A 19,213-nucleotide genomic window follows, 5' to 3' on the forward strand; every position below is an offset into this window, starting at 1 on the left:
ACGTCACTTGTACAGGTGAGAACCTGAGGTCCTTTCGTCTACGACTGGCAATGATCCAAGTATGTTCCGTATGACCACTTGTATTCACCAGGGCCCTGGAGGCACCAACCAAGAGAAACAAAACAAGGCAAGAAGCTCTGAAGTGGATAAGAATAATATTGTATTACTAAGAGACTGCACAGCTGTGTTCGCAGAAAATCCAAAATAATGTAAAGATCTTCTACTCTAATTAAAAAGTTTTCCTGCATCGCTGCATACAAGGTCAATATATAGAATTCAACTGCCTTCGAGACTTCCGGTTCTGGATGGAGATGAAGTAAATGAATGTCTCCCTGTTCCCTGACTTTATACCAGTGACCTGACTGTATACTGCTGACTTCCAAGAGCCGTAAGATAATATATTTGGGCTGTTTTAATCCACCAACTTTGTGGTAATTTGTGGGACACGGAAACAATACAACCACTTGAATTTACTTTTGATTAGTGTTTGCATAGTAATTTTTCATCCTTCTACTTTTTTAATGTGGTAGAATATACACACCATGATATTCACCACCACTGAAACATCATTAAAGTGCGAAGTTAGTGGCCTTAAGTACATTTACCATGTTCGGCAATCATGACCACTGTCCGTCTTCCAGAACATTTTCATAATCCCAAACAGAAGCTCTGTACCCATTAAGCAAGAACTCCCCATGCCCCCTGAACCAGGCACTAGTCATCTCCATTCAAATTCCTGCCTTAGGGAGTCTGGCTACTCTAGGCTGTTCGTGTCGGTGAAATCATACAAAATGCGACATTCTGTGTCAGCCTCAGTTCACTCTGAATAATGTTTCCAAGGTTCATTCATATTGTTCACTCTTTTACTTTTAACCTATTTACATGTTATATTAGAAGTGAGTTTCTGGGACTTCCCTGGTGGTGCAGTGGCTGGGAATCCTCCTGCCAATAGAGGGAACAAGGGTTCGATCCCTGGTCTGGGAGGATCCCACGTGTAACTAGGCCCGTGCGCCACAACTATTGAGCCCTCACGCCACAACTACTAAAGCCAGCGCACCTACAGCCCATGCTCCACAACAAGAGAAGCCACTGCAATAAGAGGCCCACGCACCGCAATAAGAAGCCGGCGCACCGCAACAGAGAGTAGCCCCCGCTCACCGCAACTACAGACAGCCTGTGCACAGTGATGAAGACCCAACACAGCCAAAAATAAATAAAGAAATAAATTTATTTTTAAAAAAAAGAAGTGAGTTTCTTATGGACTTCATAGTGTAGGTGGTGGTTGTTTTCTTAAACCAATCTTACAAGCTCTTTTAATTGCTGTGTTTCGCCCATTTACATATAATATTATTACTGATAACACTGTTATTTAGGTTTGTCATTTTATGGTTTTCAAGTTTTGTCCCCTCTCTTTCTTGTTCTTCTATTTACCCTTTCCTGGGATTTAAAAACATTTTTAGCATACCATTTTAATTTCTCTATTGGTGCTGTAACTGTAAGTCTTTGACTGCTGTTGAAGGGGCTGTTCTAGAGATTATCAGGTACATACCTAACTTTACACAGTAAAGACAGAGTTAGTATTTTACCTCTTCAAGGGAAATGTAGAACCCTTACAATTCTATAGGTCTCTTTATTCTTACCCCTTTATGTTGTAGTTGTTGTATGTGTTACTGCCACATAGAAGCCCAGGGCTGTGTCAGGGCCTATGGGGCCAGGTCAAGGTAAGTGAGCTGTCCCCAGACCTCCTGCTGCAGCTCCACAACCACCACCCCCATCACCTGAGGGGAGAAGAGGAGGTCTGGGCTGATGGCGACCAGTCTGGGGACGGCTATGGAGTGACATCTTGGGAAACTGAGGCCATAAGGGCAACCCTGACACTTCAGGTCCACATCCTTTCAGGACAAATTGAAACCCCACGTGTTCATCTTTGCCTCCTGATTAGATGCAAATGAGACACTGGAGATGCTCACCTCCAGGTACTGGGACTGGCATGTTTAGTTCCAGAGACTCATTCAAGATCAAAGAGATTACTTAAGCATTTCTGCATCTCCTCACCCATACCCTGTCTTTTTTGTTCTCAGGGGTAACTGACATTCTCAGTCCATCACAAAATAAGTCAGACGCCAACAGTGATGAGTAGCAGAAATGCTCAATTTTGGGTTGGGCTCCGAGGGTCACAACCTGTTAATGGAATGCAGGTGACCTGAGTGGACATGTAGGGATCCTGGGGTGATTTGGGTCTGCTCTGACCTCTGTGACCTCTTTTTCCACAGTTCCTACCCTCACACCCCCAAGACTACACAGTGGAGACTCTCATCCGGATGGGCATGGCCGGCTCAGTCCTGCTGGGCCTCAGGATTCTGCTCTTTCAGGCTCAACACGGCCACGGAGGAGCCCAAGATGCAGCCAGGAGGTAAACAGAGGGAACAAACCCACCATTCGGTGAGTTCGATCCTTGTATGACTAGGAGGTTTGGGAGGCAAATCTGCAGTAGGAATTGAGGGAACTGCCTGCTGAGAATTTCACGGGGTATCAATGCTGGCATGCAGGAGATGCCTGGGTTCTTGCTGTAGAGACTCTTCCGTAATTAAAGTGTGGTAATTTCCCTCCTTACCATTATTGATTATTCTTGACTACTCCCCTTCTTTTTTTACTCCTGTGATTTGAGGCTACATCCACATCGCAGGTTTGGGTCCACACCTGAAGTCAACTTCATGCTCTGCCACTTTCTTGTAATACATTTTGCTTTATTTCTAATTTCCACACTCACTGGTGTGTGCTATTGACCTCGATCCCTTCAGCCTAGAACCAGAATGTTTTAAGCAACTGAGTAAATGGGTGAAATTCAGGTCTAGTTTAAAACACAAATCCAAAACCATTTCCGAAAACGCTCTCTGGACCCCCTCAAGGCTTATTCCCCTCTAAAATGATACACGGAAGAGTTTCTGCCAAAATACCATCAGTTTGAATGAGCACGAGGTGGACGTCCCTGGTGGCGCAGTGGTTAAGAATCCACCTGCCAATGCAGGGGACAGGGGTTCAAGCCCTGATCCAGGAAGATCCCACATGCCATGAAGCAACTAAGCCAGTGTGCCACAACTACTGAGCCTGTGCTCTAGAGCCCGTGAGCCACAACTACTGAGCCCGTGTGCCACAGCTACTGAAGCCCACGCACCTGCAGCCCGTGCTCCGCAACAAGAGAAACCACCGCAATGAGAAGCCCACGCACTGCAACAAACACTAGCCCCCACTTGCCACAACTAGAGAAAGCCTGTGCGCAGCAATGAAGACCCAACGCAGCCAAAAATAAATAAATAAATAAATTTATGAATGGGCGCAAGGTGTTTGAAGCGACAGCCAGGTGGTGTGCTGGCAAACCAGCTCTACGAAAACATCCCTTTTTCTCAGTGTTATGATTTGTGTACATTATCTGTTGCTTTGGTAAATACTCCCTTCATGCCCAACTTCAAGATGCCCGTTTGAATGCACTGGATACACAGTTGGGAACAGCATCAACTTTCACAAGAATGAGCCAACTGTGGCACCTCGCAGATGACCCTGAGGTCCTTCTATTCTGTAGGTCACAGTAATTTCCACCTCAATCTTATGCCACGGTTTCAGTGGAATTGTGATGCCCAAATCCCAGTACATTCACATTAGACGTAAATAGAAAACAGAGGCATAATCAGTTGTGGGAGACACGCTGAGCCCGACATGAAGGTTTAACATAGGAGATGTGAGTCCAAGCAGGTCGGACACGTCCAGGTCTCTCACATGTATGCATTTCTCCCCTGCTGACCCCTTCACCTTTGCCCCTTAATGATAGTTTGGGTGAGTATAGAATGCCTCACTGACAGTTAATTCCTTGACTGTATTTTCCCCATATCTTTTGGCGTTTTCTCCCTTCAATTTCCTTCCCTTTGCTGCGAAATAGCAAGACACATTTCATGTATAGACACGTGCACCCAAGCAATTGTAAGTTCTTGCTACATCTCTGTAAAAGACCAACAATTGGCCTTTCATACTGTCGCAGACATTGTCCTCACTGATTTCATTCTGAAATTCACGATATCCATGGGCCCTGTTCTTTCTACTCCTCATCTACCTCAACTTTCTAATTCCAGTCTCTCTGTACTGCATCCTAAACAAACTCCTCAATATTGTATTCCAAGTTCATAATTGGCTCTTCAGCTGTATCTTCTCCTTGATGGAAAGAATATCTTGAGTGTATTAATGAAAGTATTATTTTTTACCTGTAAGGTGTTTGCCTAATTCATTGCTAAAATCCTATATACTTCTGCAGTATAATCCCTTTTGCTGTTTCCAGAATTTATTTTCTTTCTTCAATTTTTCAGATGTGTAAACATGCTTAAATTGTTTCATATATTCCTAGTATTCTATCTTCTTGGATAGGATAATACAAGTTACTAGCTCTGCAGATAGCCTTCTTAGCACTTTTTCTCAGTATTAGGATTTATCGCTTATGTTCATTCCTAATGCTCAGCTCCCAGACACGTGATTTTCTATAGAGAGTTTCTCCCAGGTCTGTCCTGACATTCAGAGATGAAATGGGTGACTTCTTGTGGCTGCCCTGCCCCACAGCATCCGCTCTCTCAAACTCAGCATCTGACTAGGCATGTACCTGGCAGAGATGACCCCAAGTGAGCCTCACACTCACAGGTGGGACAGATATCCATGTACAATTATAATGAATTGAAGCTGTTTTACAACCGCACAGAGGACACAGCTCAGTGCTGACCTCGGGGATGGGTCAGTGGGCAGAGATATCCCAGTGCCTGGCCACAAACGAGGTGGAGCGGCAACACCGATACCAACCTTGACCTGAAGCCCTGACCCCTCCCTGCCTGTGAGGACCTGAGGTCCTTGTCCTTCCACACAGAGGTGGAAACCTCTATTCTAATGACCACTTGCTGGACTCAGGCACTGGTAGTCACTAAGCTTTCACCTCTTTTTTTTGTTGTGGTCCCTTCTCTATTTAAGAAACTGTCATTTCTCTTCTCCTATAATAGACCATGCCTATGTATTTCATAAAAAACATAAGCAGCGGGAATGCCCTGGTGGCGCAGTGGTTAAGAATCCTCCTGCCAATGCAGGGGACACGGGTTTGAGCCCTGGTCTAGGAAGATCCCACATGCTGTGGAGCAACTAAGCCCGTGCACCACAACTACTGCGCCTGAGCTCTAGAGCCCATGAGCCACAACTACTGAAGCCCGCACACCCAGAGCCCGTGCTCTGCAACAAGAGAAGCCACCGCAATGAGAAGCCCATGCACTGCAACGAAGAGTAGCCCCCACTTGCCACAACCAGAGAAAGCCCACATGCAGCAACGAAGACCCAATGCAGCCAAAAATAAATAAACAACAAAACCCCACCATAAGTAGCATTTCTCAGTGTCAGAGCAGACGGGGGTCGTAAGTGGGCACATCAGTCATCCAACCTGACTGTGGGGTCTGACACCTTCACCCTCTCATACTGGTTAGAAATTAACCAATATTGGGTCCCACCCATGTCCTGGCACCACTGAGCCCACAACCTGTCTGAAGACTGGGGTTCAAACAACATGCTGAAGGCGAGGAAACTGAGGCTCAGAGACATAACTTCAGGGCTCAAGGTACACGGGGGAGGATGACGAGGAATACATAAATTAAATCAGCTTCGTCCCCCAAGTCAGAGCACTGACCCACTCTCTGTCCCATAAAAGTGAAGACAGGAGCATGTCGTAAGGAGACAATGCCCAAGGATCAAGGGCCACCAAACAGGCAGGAACGACTCAGGGGCTTGTTCCCAGGAAGGTGCGGTGGACGCTGTTTCAAGAAAAAGGGAGAAGTCCCTGAAGGGGGCTGAGACAGAAAGCAAACCCACACTCTGGGGCCAGGGGACCAGGCATGTTTCCTTCCTTATTGCCCTGAACTTCTCCTCTGTGCTCATTGCCACACTGACCTCCACGGAGCTGTAGGCAGATGTTAAACGTGTCTCTCTGCTGATCTGAGCTCTGCGGTGCAGCAGGAACCTGCAACCTCCCTGAAGCATTGCCAGGGCCTGGGTGACCCCTGTCCATGGTGAGGACCCCACAGGGACCTGCTGATGGACCAGCTGAGGACGAAGGAGATCCAAAGGGGAGACTCTGAGAGGGAAAGACGTGCCTGGGTCACCCTATTATGGAAGGGGCGTCTCAGGAAGACACCGGGTCTGTCATGGGAATGAGAGCCAGGCTCCTGGGGAGGGGCAGTTCCCCTTCCTGTGGGGCTGCTGACGTGACAGCCCCGTGACGGGGAGGACCAGCCTCCCAGTGGACACACCCTCGGGTCTCCGTCCTGAGGGCACCGTGGTCTCCTCCATCTGCACCGCCTGGACCACAGGGACGAGACGCCATGACCCCCGGCCTCACGGCCCTGCTCTGCCTCGGTGAGATGGAGGAGGGGGAGGGGAAGCCCCAGCCAGGGACGGACCCCTCCCGACAGCCAGGCTGCTCTGTCAGGAGACCCCAGGACTCAGGAGGCTCACGGGTAGGAGAGGCGCTGCTCAGCATTCAGGGCGAACCTCTCACAGGGGTCTCTCTTCCAGGGCTGAGTGTGGGCCTGAGGACCCAGGTGCAGGCAGGTGAGTCTGTCCCCAGGTGTCCCACCTCCCTCCTGATCATGGGGACAAGGGGCCACCCCCAGGCAATGGGGTGGGGATCAGCAGTTCTGAGCTGAAGGAGGGAGAGTCCGGGAGGTTGGGGGCTGAGAGCTGGGGACCTGGGGGTGAGGATGTCTTGTGACCCAGCCTCTGATGTCCTTCTAGGCACCCTCCCCAAACCCACCATCTGGGCTGAGCCAGGCTCTGTGATCCCCTTGGGGAGCCCCGTGACCATCTGGTGTCAGGGGACCCTGGGAGTCCGGGAATTCCGTTTGGATAAAGAGGGAAGCTCACTTTCCTGGTACAGACAGCCCTCACTGGCGCCCGGGAACAAGGGCAAGTTCTCCATCTCATACATGACAGAGGACTACGCAGGGAGATATCACTGTTACTATCGCAGCCCCACTGGCTGGTCAGAGCGCAGTGACCCCCTGGAGCTGGTGATGACAGGTGAGAGGACACTCAGGGGTCCCAGCATCGGGCTCTGCCCTCAGGAAGGGGGTCTGCTCTCAGGGGTGTGTCCCTCTCACAGCCCAGCCCTGCGGGAGGACAGGGGCGTGTGAGCACCATTTGACAAGCTCCCTCCTTCTCTCCTAGGGGCCCACAGCAAACCCACCCTCTCAGCCCTGCTGAGCCCTGTGGTGACCTCGGGAGGGACCGTGGCCCTCCAGTGTGGCTCAAGGCAGGGACTGGACGGGTTCATTCTGACTAAGGAAGGAGAACCCAAGTCCTCCTGGACCCTGGATGCACAGCGAGGCCCCCGTGGGCAGACCCACGCCCTGTTCCTCGTGGGTCGCGTGACCCCCAGCCACAGGTGGACGTTCAGATGCCACGGCTTTTACAGGGACACCCCCCAGGTGTGGTCGGGCCCCAGTGACCCCCTGGAGCTCCTGGTCTCAGGTGAGGAGGTCCCACCCTGGCCTCACGTACTTCTCGAGGCACGAGACAGATTATTAGATGCTTTTCTCCCAGGATTGTCCCAGATGAGAGGGTGGGGTGAGGGGGGATTGGGGCGCACAGGACAGAGACACAGAGTGTGAGCGACAGACAGTGAGGCCTGGGGACCGGGACGGGAGAAGGGGCTTCATGGGAGGAACCAGCCCCTACAGCCCAGGCTGGTCTTCCCCCAGGTGTGTCTGGGAAGCCCTCCCTCCTGACCCCGCAGGGCCCTGTCGTGGCCTCTGGACAGAGCCTGACCCTCCAGTGTCGCTCTGACGTCGGCTATGACAGATTCGCTCTGTCCCAGGAGGGGAGACAGGCCCTCCCCCAGAGCCCTGGCCGGCAGCCCCAGGCTGGGCTCTCTCAGGCCGACTTCCCCCTGGGCCCGGTGACCAACACCCACGCGGGCCGGTACAGATGCTACGGTGGACAAAACCTCTCCTCCGAGTGGTCGGCCCCCAGTGACCCCCTGGACATCCTGGTGGCAGGTGAGGAGCCAGCGGGTCAGTCAGGGACCCAGACTCTGCACAGGCCCTGCCGGGGGAGCCCCAGCTGGTGATGCTGGGACCAGGCGTGAGGGGTCCCCAGGGAGGGAGGGAGAGAGACAGAGAGAGACGGGGGTGGGCAGGGAGAGGGAGAGACTCGGAGAAAACAGAGACAGACAGAGATGAGGGGCCTCAGGGAGGCCCAGCTGAGTCGCAGTTCGGAACCAGGGGGCGGGCAGCCCCTCACCCCCCTTCCTCTCTCTAGGGTCGTTCCTTGACACGCCCTCGCTCTCGGTGCAGCCGGGCCCCGTGGTGGCCTCAGGAGAGAACGTGACCCTGCTGTGTCAGTCAAGGAGCACAAATGAAACTTTCCTTCTGTCCAAGGAGGGGGCAGCCCGGCCCCCACTGCGTCTTAGATCAAAGTACCGAGGTGGGCATTTCCAGGCCGAATTCTCCATGAGTCCCGTGACCTCAACCCACAATGGGACCTACAAGTGCTACAGCTCACTCAGCAGTAACCCCTACCTGCTGTCACACGCCAGTGCCCCCCTGGAGCTCGCGGTCTCAGGTGAGAGACCCTGACCCTGTCCTCTCTGACTCAGTCAGCTCAGGGCTCTGTCCCCAGAAATGTCTGAGGTAGTAATGAATGAGGGGACACAGTGGGCCTCCAGAGAGGAGGACATTCAATGGCCCCTGACGCCAAAGTCTCATCACTGGATCCTGGGTCCTCAGCTGTTGAACCAGTGGGAACTCCCAGAAGTAGGAGAATAAGATTATAGGGTTCAATCTCAGACTGAACACAGAACACACAGCACTCAATTATTTCTGTCTTAAGAGACCACTTTTCTCACTGATCCTGAGCACCGGGGGCACAGCCAACTCTGTTCCAAAGTGATTCCAAAGCAGGTTCTGAATTCAAAGAACACATGGCAGCTGAGAGAATCCAATGAGGAGAGCAGATGGAACCTGGCATATTAGAGGAAGGGTTCATTAAGGAACTGTGTAGAAGCTGTAATATGAGAATTGGAGGCACTGACGACACAGAACCCAGGAGAAGGGCTCGTGTCTCCCCAACTCCTCACTCACACCCTCACTTTACGATTCTCATGAGCAGCTGACACCATCCACCCGCCACAAAACAAGTCAGATCCCACGAGTGATGAAATCACTCAGATATGGGGCTGGGCTCCGAGGGTCATGTCCTGTCAAGGAGAGGCGGGTTCCCTGGGTGGACATCCAGGATTCAGGAGTCACTGGGATCTGCTCTGACCGTGTGATCTCTTGTCTAGAATCCCTACCCTCACACCGCCAAGACTACACAGTGGAGAACCTCATCCGGATGGGCATGGCCGGCTCCGTCCTGCTGGGCCTCGGGATCCTGCTCTTTCAGGCTCAACACGGCCACGGAGGAGCCCAAGATGCAGCCAGGAGCTGAACACAAGAGGGGACCGTGCACCGTCCGAGTGGTAGAGCCCTGTCACCACCTTATGTGCCCAGGAGGTTCTGGAAGAGAATCTGCAGCACGTGTTGTGTGAACTGTCTGACCAGGGAGGGAGAGACGTGGTGTGGGTGCAGAAGAAGGCCCGGGAGTCCCTGTGGAGGACTGGGCCTCGGATAACCATGGTGCCTTCCCTCCCCACCAGTGATGACTCTCCCTGACTGCCCCGTCCCCTCTCACCCCTGTGACGTGAGGCACATCCCACACGGCAGGTCTGTGTCCACACCTTACACACCTTCATGCTCTGGCCCACTTTCATGTAATATATTTGGGTTTTTTTAATTTCCACATTGGCTGCTGTGTGCTATTGACCTCCATCCCTTCAGTCAGAAACAGAATGTCGTTTAAGTAACTGAATAAATGGGTGAACTTGGGGTCCTCTTTCGAACAGATAAATCCAAAACTCTTCCCTAAAACTCTCTCTGGACCCCTCAAGCCCTTCTCTCCTCGTCAGATGACACCAGGTATAGTTTCTCCAGAAACACCATTAGTGTGAAGGAACACCGTGGCGTTTGAAGTGACAGCCAGCTGCTGTGCTGGTAAACGGGCTTAGGAATTTATCATTTTGTAAAAAGCCCAGATGTGTGGCATTTGTCTCTTTCTTCAGTGTAAATCCTCTCTTCGGGCTTCCCTGGTGGCGCAGTGGTTGGGAGTCCGCCTGCCGATGCAGGGGACACGGGTTTGTGCCCCGGTCCGGGAGGATCCCACGTGCCGCGGAGCGGCTGAGCCCGTGAGCCATGGCCGCTGAGCCTGCGCATCTGGAGCCTGTGCCATAACGGGAGAGGCCGCAACAGTGAGGTCTGCGTACCGCAAAAAAAAAAAAAAGCTCTCTTCATGGCCAACCTCATGGTACGCGTATGAATGCGCTGAGGCAGAGTGGGGAAGTAATGAGTAGAATTGTCTTTCCCAAAGAACTGAGGCTGATCCAGCTGGGGCACAGCTCAGTGATGACCCCGATACACACAGACGTGTCCTTTATATAAAGCATCGCGAGTAGATCGTTTCCACTCAGCTTTATGCCCTGGTTTCCATGAAATGATCCTAGTCCTAGGCCTTTGCATCCTAGTCCGTCCCCATGAGAGGCAAAAGAGAAAACAATGGAAATATCAGTTGTGGGAGAAAACACTGAGCACTTTAAGTCCCAGTACATTACTGGTAGGTGTACTAACTGCCTCAGTCAATTTGGGGATTAATAAGAATTATCGGTTAAAAGGAGAGACACACAGCTCTGACCCACAGTTACATAACTTAGGGAAAAGGTGGACATAACCGTGAGTATACATTCATGAGAACTGTGACAGAGGGGTCGTTCATATTAGACAAAATCATAGAAACAAATCTCACCAAAAATGAATGGACTGTTACACATATGCAACCGAATTTTATATGACAGAAAAATACACAAAGGTAAACGGCTACAATAATACAGATCAATTTTCAAGCCTGATGGTCAGTAAGTAAAGAGAAACTATAAGAGTGTACTTCATTACATCAAATTCAAAAGCAGACAATGTGGGACCCAACTAAACAAAATAAGAATTTAAAGAGGAAAAATAACAATTGATACCAGAGAAATACAAAAAATCATGAGAATACTATAAACAATTCTTTGCTAACAAACTGGACAACCTAGAAGAAATGGACACGTTTTAGGAACATACAGCCCACCAAAACTGAATCGAGAAGAAATAGTTAACTTTGAATAGACTGATTACTACGACTGAAATAGAATCTGGCATTGACACATATACACTACCAAATGTAAAACAGATAGCTAGTGGGAAGCAGCCGCATAGCACAGGGAGATCAGCTCGGTGCTCTGTGACCACCTAGAGGGCTGGGATAGGGAGGGTGGGAGGGAGACGCAAGAGGGAGGAGATATGGGGATATATGTATATGCATAGCTGATTCACTTTGTTATACAGCAGAAACTAACACACCACTGTAAAGCAATTATACTCCAATAAAGATATTAAAACAAACAAAAAAACCTCCCTGCAAACAAACATACAGGACTGCATGACCTCATGAGAGAATTCTGCCAAACATAAAAAGAAGATCTTACGCTGAGCCTTCTCAAACACTTCCAAAATACTAAGAGGAGGAAACAGTCCCAAAGGCATCGTCTGAAGCCACAATCACCCTGATACCCAAAACCAGACAAAGACACTGCCAAAAAAGAAAATTACAGACCAATATTTCTAATGAATATAGATGCAAAACTGCTTAACAAAATATTAGCAAACCGAATCCAACAACACATAAAAAGAATCACACACCATGATCAAGTTGGATTCATGTCAGGGTCACAAGGATGGTTCAACATACACAGATCAATCAGTGTGATACAACAGATCAACAAAAGAAAAGACAAAACCGATTCCGCACTAGGAACTCCAGTTGGAAGAGCCAGGTGCGAGGCCTCTGCACCTGGCCCCCTGGGAGCAAGTGAAACCAGACTAAACACAAAGGAAAAAACAAAAAGCCATCGCAGAGCTGTGACTATTTTCAAGGCTACTGTTTTTCTCTGTGAAACACACTGCCTTTGGGGCAAAACAAGGAAGAAGCTGGTGATTCTCAGGTGCAGCACAGAAGGAGAGCCACTGCAGGCCAGCCGCCCCAACTCTGAAGGCACTCCAGCCGTGTGGCTGACAGGGTCTTGGTGCTCCAGCCGGGTGTCAGGCCTGAGCCTCTGAGGTGGGAGAGCTGAGTTCAGAGACCACCAGAGACCTCCTGGCCCCATGAAATATCGATCGGTGAGAGCTCTCCAAGAGATCTCCGTCTCAACGCTAAGACACAGCTCCACTCAATGACCAGCAAACTACAGTGCTGGACACCCCATGCCAAACAACTAGCAAGACAGGAACACAACCTCACCCATTAGCAGAGAGGCTGCCTAACATCATACTAAGCTCACAGACACCCCAAAACACACCACCAGACATCGTCCTGCCAACCAGGAAGACAAGATCCAGCCTCATCCACCACAACACAGGCACCAGTCCCCTCTACCAGGAAGCCTACACAACCCACTTACCAACCTTACCCACTGGGGGCAGACACCAAGGACAATGGGAACTATGAACCTTCAGCCTGCAAAAAGGAGACCCCCAACACAGTAAGTTAAGCAAAATGAGAACACAGAGAAATACACAGTAGATGAAAGAGCAAGGTAAAAACCCACCAGACCAAACACATGAAGAGGAAATAGGCAGTCTACCTGAAAAAGAATTCAGAGTAATGATAGTCAAGATGATCCCAAATCTTGGAAATAGAATGGAGAAAATACAAGAAACGTTTAACAAGGATCCAGAAGAACTAAAAAGCAAACAAACAATGATAAACAACACAATAAATGAAATTTAAAATTCTCTAGAAGGAATCAATAGCAGAATAACTGAGGCAGAAGAATGGATAACTGACCTGGAAAATAAAATAGTGGAAATAACTACTGCAGAGCAGAATAAAGAAAAAAGAATGAAAAGAATTGAGGACAGTCTCAGAGACCTCTGGGACAACATTAAACGTACCAACATTCAAATTATAGGAATCCCAGAAGAAGAAGCGAAAAAGAAAGGGACTGAGAAAATATATGAAGAGATTATAGTTGAAAACTTCCCCAACATGGGAAAGGAAATAGTCAATCAAGTCCACGAAGCACAGAGAGTCCCATACAGGATAAATCCAAGGAGAATCATGCCAAGACACGTATTATTCAAACTATCAAAAACTAAATACAAAGAAAAGTACTAAAAGCAGCAAAGGAAAAGCAACAAATAACATACAAGGGAATCCCCATAAGGTTAACAGCTTAACAGTTTCAGCAGAAACGCTGCAGGCCAGAAGGGAGTGGCAGGACATATTTAAAGTGATGAAAGGGAAAAACTTACAACCAAGATTACTCTACCCAGCAAGGATCTCATTCAGATTCGACAGAGAAATTAAAACTTTACAGACAAGCAAAAGCTAAGAGAATTCAGCACCACCAAACCAGCTTCACAACAGATGCTAAAGGAACGTCTCTAGGCAGGAAACACAAGAGAAGGAAAAGACCTATAATAACAAACCCAAAACAATTAAGAAAATGGTAATAGGAACATACATATCGAAAATTACCTTAAATGTAAATGGATTAAATGCTCCAACCAAAAGACATAGACTGGCTGAATGGATACAAAAACAAGACCCATATATGCTATCTACAAGAGACCCACTTCAGACCTAGGGACACAAACAGATGAAAGTGAGGGGATGGAAAAAGATATTCCATGCAAATGGAAATCAAAAGAAAGCTGGAGTAGCAATTCTCATATCAGACAAAACAGACTCTAAAACAAAGACTATTACAAGAGACAAAGAAGGACACTACATAATGATCAACGGATCAATCCAAGAAGAAGATATAACAATTATAAAGACTTATGCACCCAACACAGGAGCACCTCAATACATAAGGTAAATATTAACAGCCATTAAAGGGGAAAGCGACAATAACACAATAATAGCAGGGGACTTTAACACCCCACTTTCGCCAACGAACAGATCAACCAAAATGAAAATAAATAAGGAAACACAAGCTTTAAATGATACATTAAACAAGATGGACTTAATTGATATTTATAGGACATTCCATCCAAAAATGACAGAATACACTTTCTTCTCAAGTGCTCATGGAACATTATCCAGGATAGGTCATATCTTGGGTCACAAATCAAGCCTTGGTAAATTTAAGAAAATTGAAATTGTATCAGGTATCTTTTCCGACCACAACACTATGAGACTAGATATCAATTACAGGAAAAAAACTGTAAAAAAATACAAACACATAGAGGCTAAACAATACGCTACTAAATAACCAAGAGATCACTGAGGAAATCAAAAAACACCTAGAGACAAATGACAATGAAAACACGATGGCGCAAAACCTATGGGATGCGGCAAAAGCAGTTCTAAGAGGGAAGTTTATAGCAGTAAAATCCTACCTCAAGAAACAAGAAAAAACTCAAATAAACAACCTATCCTTACACCTAAAGCAATTAGAGAATGAAGAACAAAAACAACCCAAAGTTAGCAGAAGGAAAAAAATCATAAAGATCAGATCAGAAATAAATGAAAAAGGAATGAAGGAAATAATAGCAAAGATCAATAAAACTAAAAGCTAGTTCTTTGAGAAGATAAACAAAATTGATAAACCATTAGCCAGACTCATCAAGAAACAAAGGGAGAAGACTCAAATCAATAGAATTAGAAATGAAAAGGAGAAGTAACAACTGACACTGCAGAAATACAAAGGATCATGAGAGATTACTACAAGCAACTCCATGCCAATAAAATGGACAACCTGGAAGAAATGGACAATTTCTTATAAAAGCACAACCTTCCGAGACTGAACCAGGAAGAGACAGAAAATATAAACAGATCAATCACAGGCACTGAAATTGAAACTGTGATTTAAAATCTTCCAATAAACAAAAGCCCAGGACCAGATGGCTTCACAGGCAAATTCTATCAAACATTTAGAGAAGACTCAACACCTATCCTTCTCAAACTCTTCCAAAATATAGCAGAGGGAGGAACAATCCCAAACTCATTCTATGAGGCCACCATCACCCTGATGTCACAAAAAAAGCAAACTACAGACCAGTATCATTGATGAACACAGATGCAAAAATCCTCAACAAAGTACTAGCAAACAGAATCCAACGGCACATTTAAAGGATCATTCACCATGATCAAGTGGGGTTTATCCCAGGAATGCAAGGATTCTTCAATATACGCAAATCAATCAGTGTGATATACGATATTAACAAATTGAAGGATAAAAACCATATGATAATCTCAATAAATTCAGAAAAAGTTTCTGACAAAATACAACACCCATTTATGATAAAAACTCTCCAGAAAGTAGCCATAGAGGGAACTTACCTCAACATAAGAAAGGCCATATATGACAAACCCACAGCCAACATCATTCTCAATGATGAAAAACTGAAATCATTTCCACTAAGATCAGGAACGAGACAAGGCTGCCCACTCTCACCACTATTATTCAACATAGTTTTGCAAGTTTTAGCCACAGCAATCAGAGAAGAAAAAGAAATAAAACAAATCCAAATCGGAAAAGAAGTAAAGCTGTCACTGTTTGCAGATGACATGATAATATACATAGAGAATCCTAAAGATGCTACCAGAAAACTACTAGAGCTAATCAATGAATTTGGTAAAGTAGCAGGATACAAAATTAATGCACAGAAATCTCTTGCATTCCTATACACTAATGATGAAACATCTGAAAGAGAAATTAAGGAAACATTCCCATTTACCATTACAACAAAAAGAATAAAATACCTGAGAGTGAACCTACCTAAGGAGACAAAAGACCTGTATGCAGACAACTATAAGACACTGATGAAATAGATTAAAGATGATACAAACAGATGGAGAGACATACCATATTCTTGGATTGGAAGAATCAACATTGTTAATGACTATACCACCCAAAGCAATCGACAGATTCAATGCAATCCCTATCAAACTACCAATGGCATTTTTCACAGAACTAGAACAAAAAATTTCACAATTTGTATGAAAAACAAAAGACACGGAATAGCCAAAGCAGTCTTGAGAAAGAAAAACGGAGCTGGAGGAATCAGACTCCTTGACTTCAGACTATACTACAAAGCTACAGTAATCAAGACAGTATGGTACTGGCACAAAAACAGAAATATAGATCAATGGAACAGGATAGAAAGCCCAGAGATAAACCCACACACATATGGTCACCTTATCTTTGATAAAGGAGGCAAGCCTATACAATGGAGAAAAGACAGCCTCTTCAATAAGTGGTGCTGGGAAAACTGGACAGCTACATGTAAAAGAATGAAATTAGAACACTTCCTAACACCATACACAAAAATAAACTCAGGATGGATTAAAGTCCTAAATGTAAGGCCAGACACTATAAAACTCTTAGAGGAAAACACAGGCAGAACACTCTATGACATAAATCACAGCAAGATCCTTTTTGACCCACCTCCTAGAGAAATGGAAATAAAAACAAAAATTAACAAATGGGACCTAGTGAAACTTAAAAGCTTTTGCACAGCAAAGGAAACCATAAACAAGACGAAAAGACAACCCTCAGAATGGGAGAAAATATTTGCAAATGAAGCAACTGACAAAGGATTAATCTCCAAAATATATAAGCAGCTCATGCAGCTCAATATCAAAAAAACAAACAATCCAATCCAAAAAAGGGCAGAAGACCTAAATAGACATTTCTCCAAAGAAGATACACAGGTTGCCAACAAACACAGGAAAGGATGCTCAACATCACTAATCATCAGAGGAATGTAAATCAAAACTACAATGAGGTATCACCTCACACCAGTCACAATGGCCATCATCAAAAAACCTACAAACAATAAATGCTGGAGAGGGTGCGGAGAAAAGGGAACCCTCTCGCACTGTTGGTGGGAATGTAAATTGATACAGCCACTATGGAGAACAGTATGGAGGTTCCTTAAAAAACTAAAAGTAGAACTACCATATGACCCAGCAATCCCACTACTGGGCATATACCCTGAGAAAACCATAATTCAAAAAGAGTCATGTACCACAATGTTCACTGCAGCACTACTTACAATAGCCAGGACATGGAAGCAACCTAAGTGTCCATCGACAAATGAGTGGATAAAGAAGATGTGGCACATATATACAATGGAATATTACTCAGCTATAAAAAGAAACGAAATTGAGTTATTTGTAGTGAGGTAGATGGACCTAGAGTCTGTCATACAGAGTGAAGTGAGTCAGAAAGACAAAAACAAATACCATATGCTAACACATATATATGGAATCTAAAAAAAAAAAAAGGTTCTGAAGAACCTAGGGGCAGGACAGGAATAAAGACGCAGACGTAGAGAATGGACTTGAGGACACGGGGAGGGGGTAGGGTAAGCTGAGACTAAGCGAGAGGGTGGCATTGACATATATACACTACCAAATGTAAAATAGATGGCTAGTGGGAAGCAGCATCATAGCACAGGGACATCAGTTCATGCTTTGTGACCACATAGAGGGCCGAGATAGGGAGGGTGGGAGGGAGACGCAAGAGGGAGGAGATATGAGGATATACGTATACACATAGCTGATTCACTTTGTTATACAGCAGCAACTAACACAACAGTGTAAAGCAATTATACTCCAGTAAAGATGTTTTAAAAAAAAACCCACAAAACCACATGATCATCTCAATAGATGCAGAAAAAGCATTTCATAAAATTCAACACCCATTCATGATAAACACTCACCAAAGTGAGTACAAAGGGGACATATCTCAACATAATAAAAGCTATTTATGATAAACCCACAGCCAACATAATACTCAATGGTGAAAAGCTGAAAGCCTTCCAGCTGAATTGTGGAACAAGACAAGGATGCCCACTCTCACCACTTCTGTCCAACATAGTATTGGCAAGTCCTAGCCACAGCAATCAGATAAGGAAAAAGAAAAAGGTATTCAAATTGGAAGCAAAGAGGTAAAACTGTCCTTGCATGCAGATGGCATGATACTCCATATAGAAAACCCTAAAGACTCCACACAACAACTATTAGAACTGATAAGTTAATTCAGCAAGGTAGCAGGATACAAGATTAACACAGAGACATCGGTTGCTTTTCATTCCACTAACAGTGAAATATCAGAAAAAATGTAAAAAATCAATCTCTTAAAATTGCATCAAAAATAAAATACCTAGGAGTAAACCTGATGAAGGAGATGAAAGACATATACTTTGAGAACTATAAAACACTGATAAAGGAAACTGAAGATAATTCAAAGAAATGCAAAGATATCCCACGCTCTCAGATTGGAATAATTGATACAGGTAAAATGGCCATACTACCCAAAGCAATCTACAGATTTCACACAATACCTATCAAATTACCCATGACATTTTTCACAGAACTAGAACAAATAATCCTAAAATTTATATGGAACCACAAAAGACCCAGAATTGCAAAAACAATCCTGAGGAAAAAGAACAAACCTGGGGCCATAACCCTCCCAGACTTCAGACAATACTACAAAGCTACAGTAATCAAAAGAGAATGATATTGGCACAAAAACAGACCCAAGGATCAATGGAACAGATGTGAGAGCCCAGAAGTAAACCCATACACCTATGGTCAATTTTAGTATTCGACAAAGGAGGCAAGAATATACAATGGAGAAAAGACAGTCTCTTCAACAAGTGGTGCTAGGCAAACCGGAGAGCGGCGTGTAAAAGAATGAAATTAGAACATTCTCTAACACCATATACAAAAAAAATTCAAAATCAATTAAAGACCTAAATGTAAGACCAGATACTATAAAACTCCTAGGGAAAAACATAGGCACAACACTCTTTGACATAAATCACAGCAATATTTTTTTTGGATCCGTCTCTTTAGAGTAATGGAAATAAAAAATATATATAAACAAATGGGGTCTAATTAAACTTAAAAGCTTTGGCCCAGCAAAGGAGACTGTGAACGAAATGAAAAGACGGTCTACTCACTGAGAGAAGTATCTGCAAACGATGGGACCAACAAGGGATTAATTTCCAAAATATACAAACAGCTCATGGAGCTGAATATCAAAAAACAAACT

The 19,213-nt window shown here is 45.7% G+C and overlaps 2 protein-coding genes across 11 annotated transcripts in view; one reads left to right on the forward strand and one right to left on the reverse strand.

Moving 5' to 3' along the window:
• The window catches only part of CDC42EP5 (CDC42 effector protein 5), a 198,017-nt gene that overhangs the window by 113,644 nt on the left and 65,160 nt on the right, over nt 1–19,213 (reverse strand). The gene's annotated exons all lie outside the window — the stretch shown is intronic.
• The window catches only part of LOC132594038 (leukocyte immunoglobulin-like receptor subfamily A member 6), a 38,493-nt gene continuing 25,608 nt past the window's right edge, over nt 6,329–19,213 (forward strand). The window contains exons 1-7 of one of the 2 annotated variants that reach the window (XM_070044371.1): nt 6,329–6,426; nt 6,586–6,621; nt 6,805–7,089; nt 7,237–7,539; nt 7,770–8,066; nt 8,329–8,631; nt 9,353–9,920. In XM_070044371.1, coding sequence (XP_069900472.1) covers nt 6,393–6,426; nt 6,586–6,621; nt 6,805–7,089; nt 7,237–7,539; nt 7,770–8,066; nt 8,329–8,631; nt 9,353–9,498 — 1,404 coding nt within the window. In that variant the 5' untranslated portion in view covers nt 6,329–6,392 and the 3' untranslated portion in view covers nt 9,499–9,920. Of the gene's footprint in view, nt 6,427–6,585; nt 6,622–6,804; nt 7,090–7,236; nt 7,540–7,769; nt 8,067–8,328; nt 8,632–9,352; nt 9,921–19,213 lie in introns of those variants that run through there. The other variant, XM_060289618.2, reaches the window with a different exon arrangement.

Source organism: Globicephala melas, chromosome 19 (assembly GCF_963455315.2).
Source record: "Globicephala melas chromosome 19, mGloMel1.2, whole genome shotgun sequence".
In the NCBI taxonomy this organism is placed as follows: Eukaryota; Metazoa; Chordata; class Mammalia; order Artiodactyla; family Delphinidae; genus Globicephala; species Globicephala melas.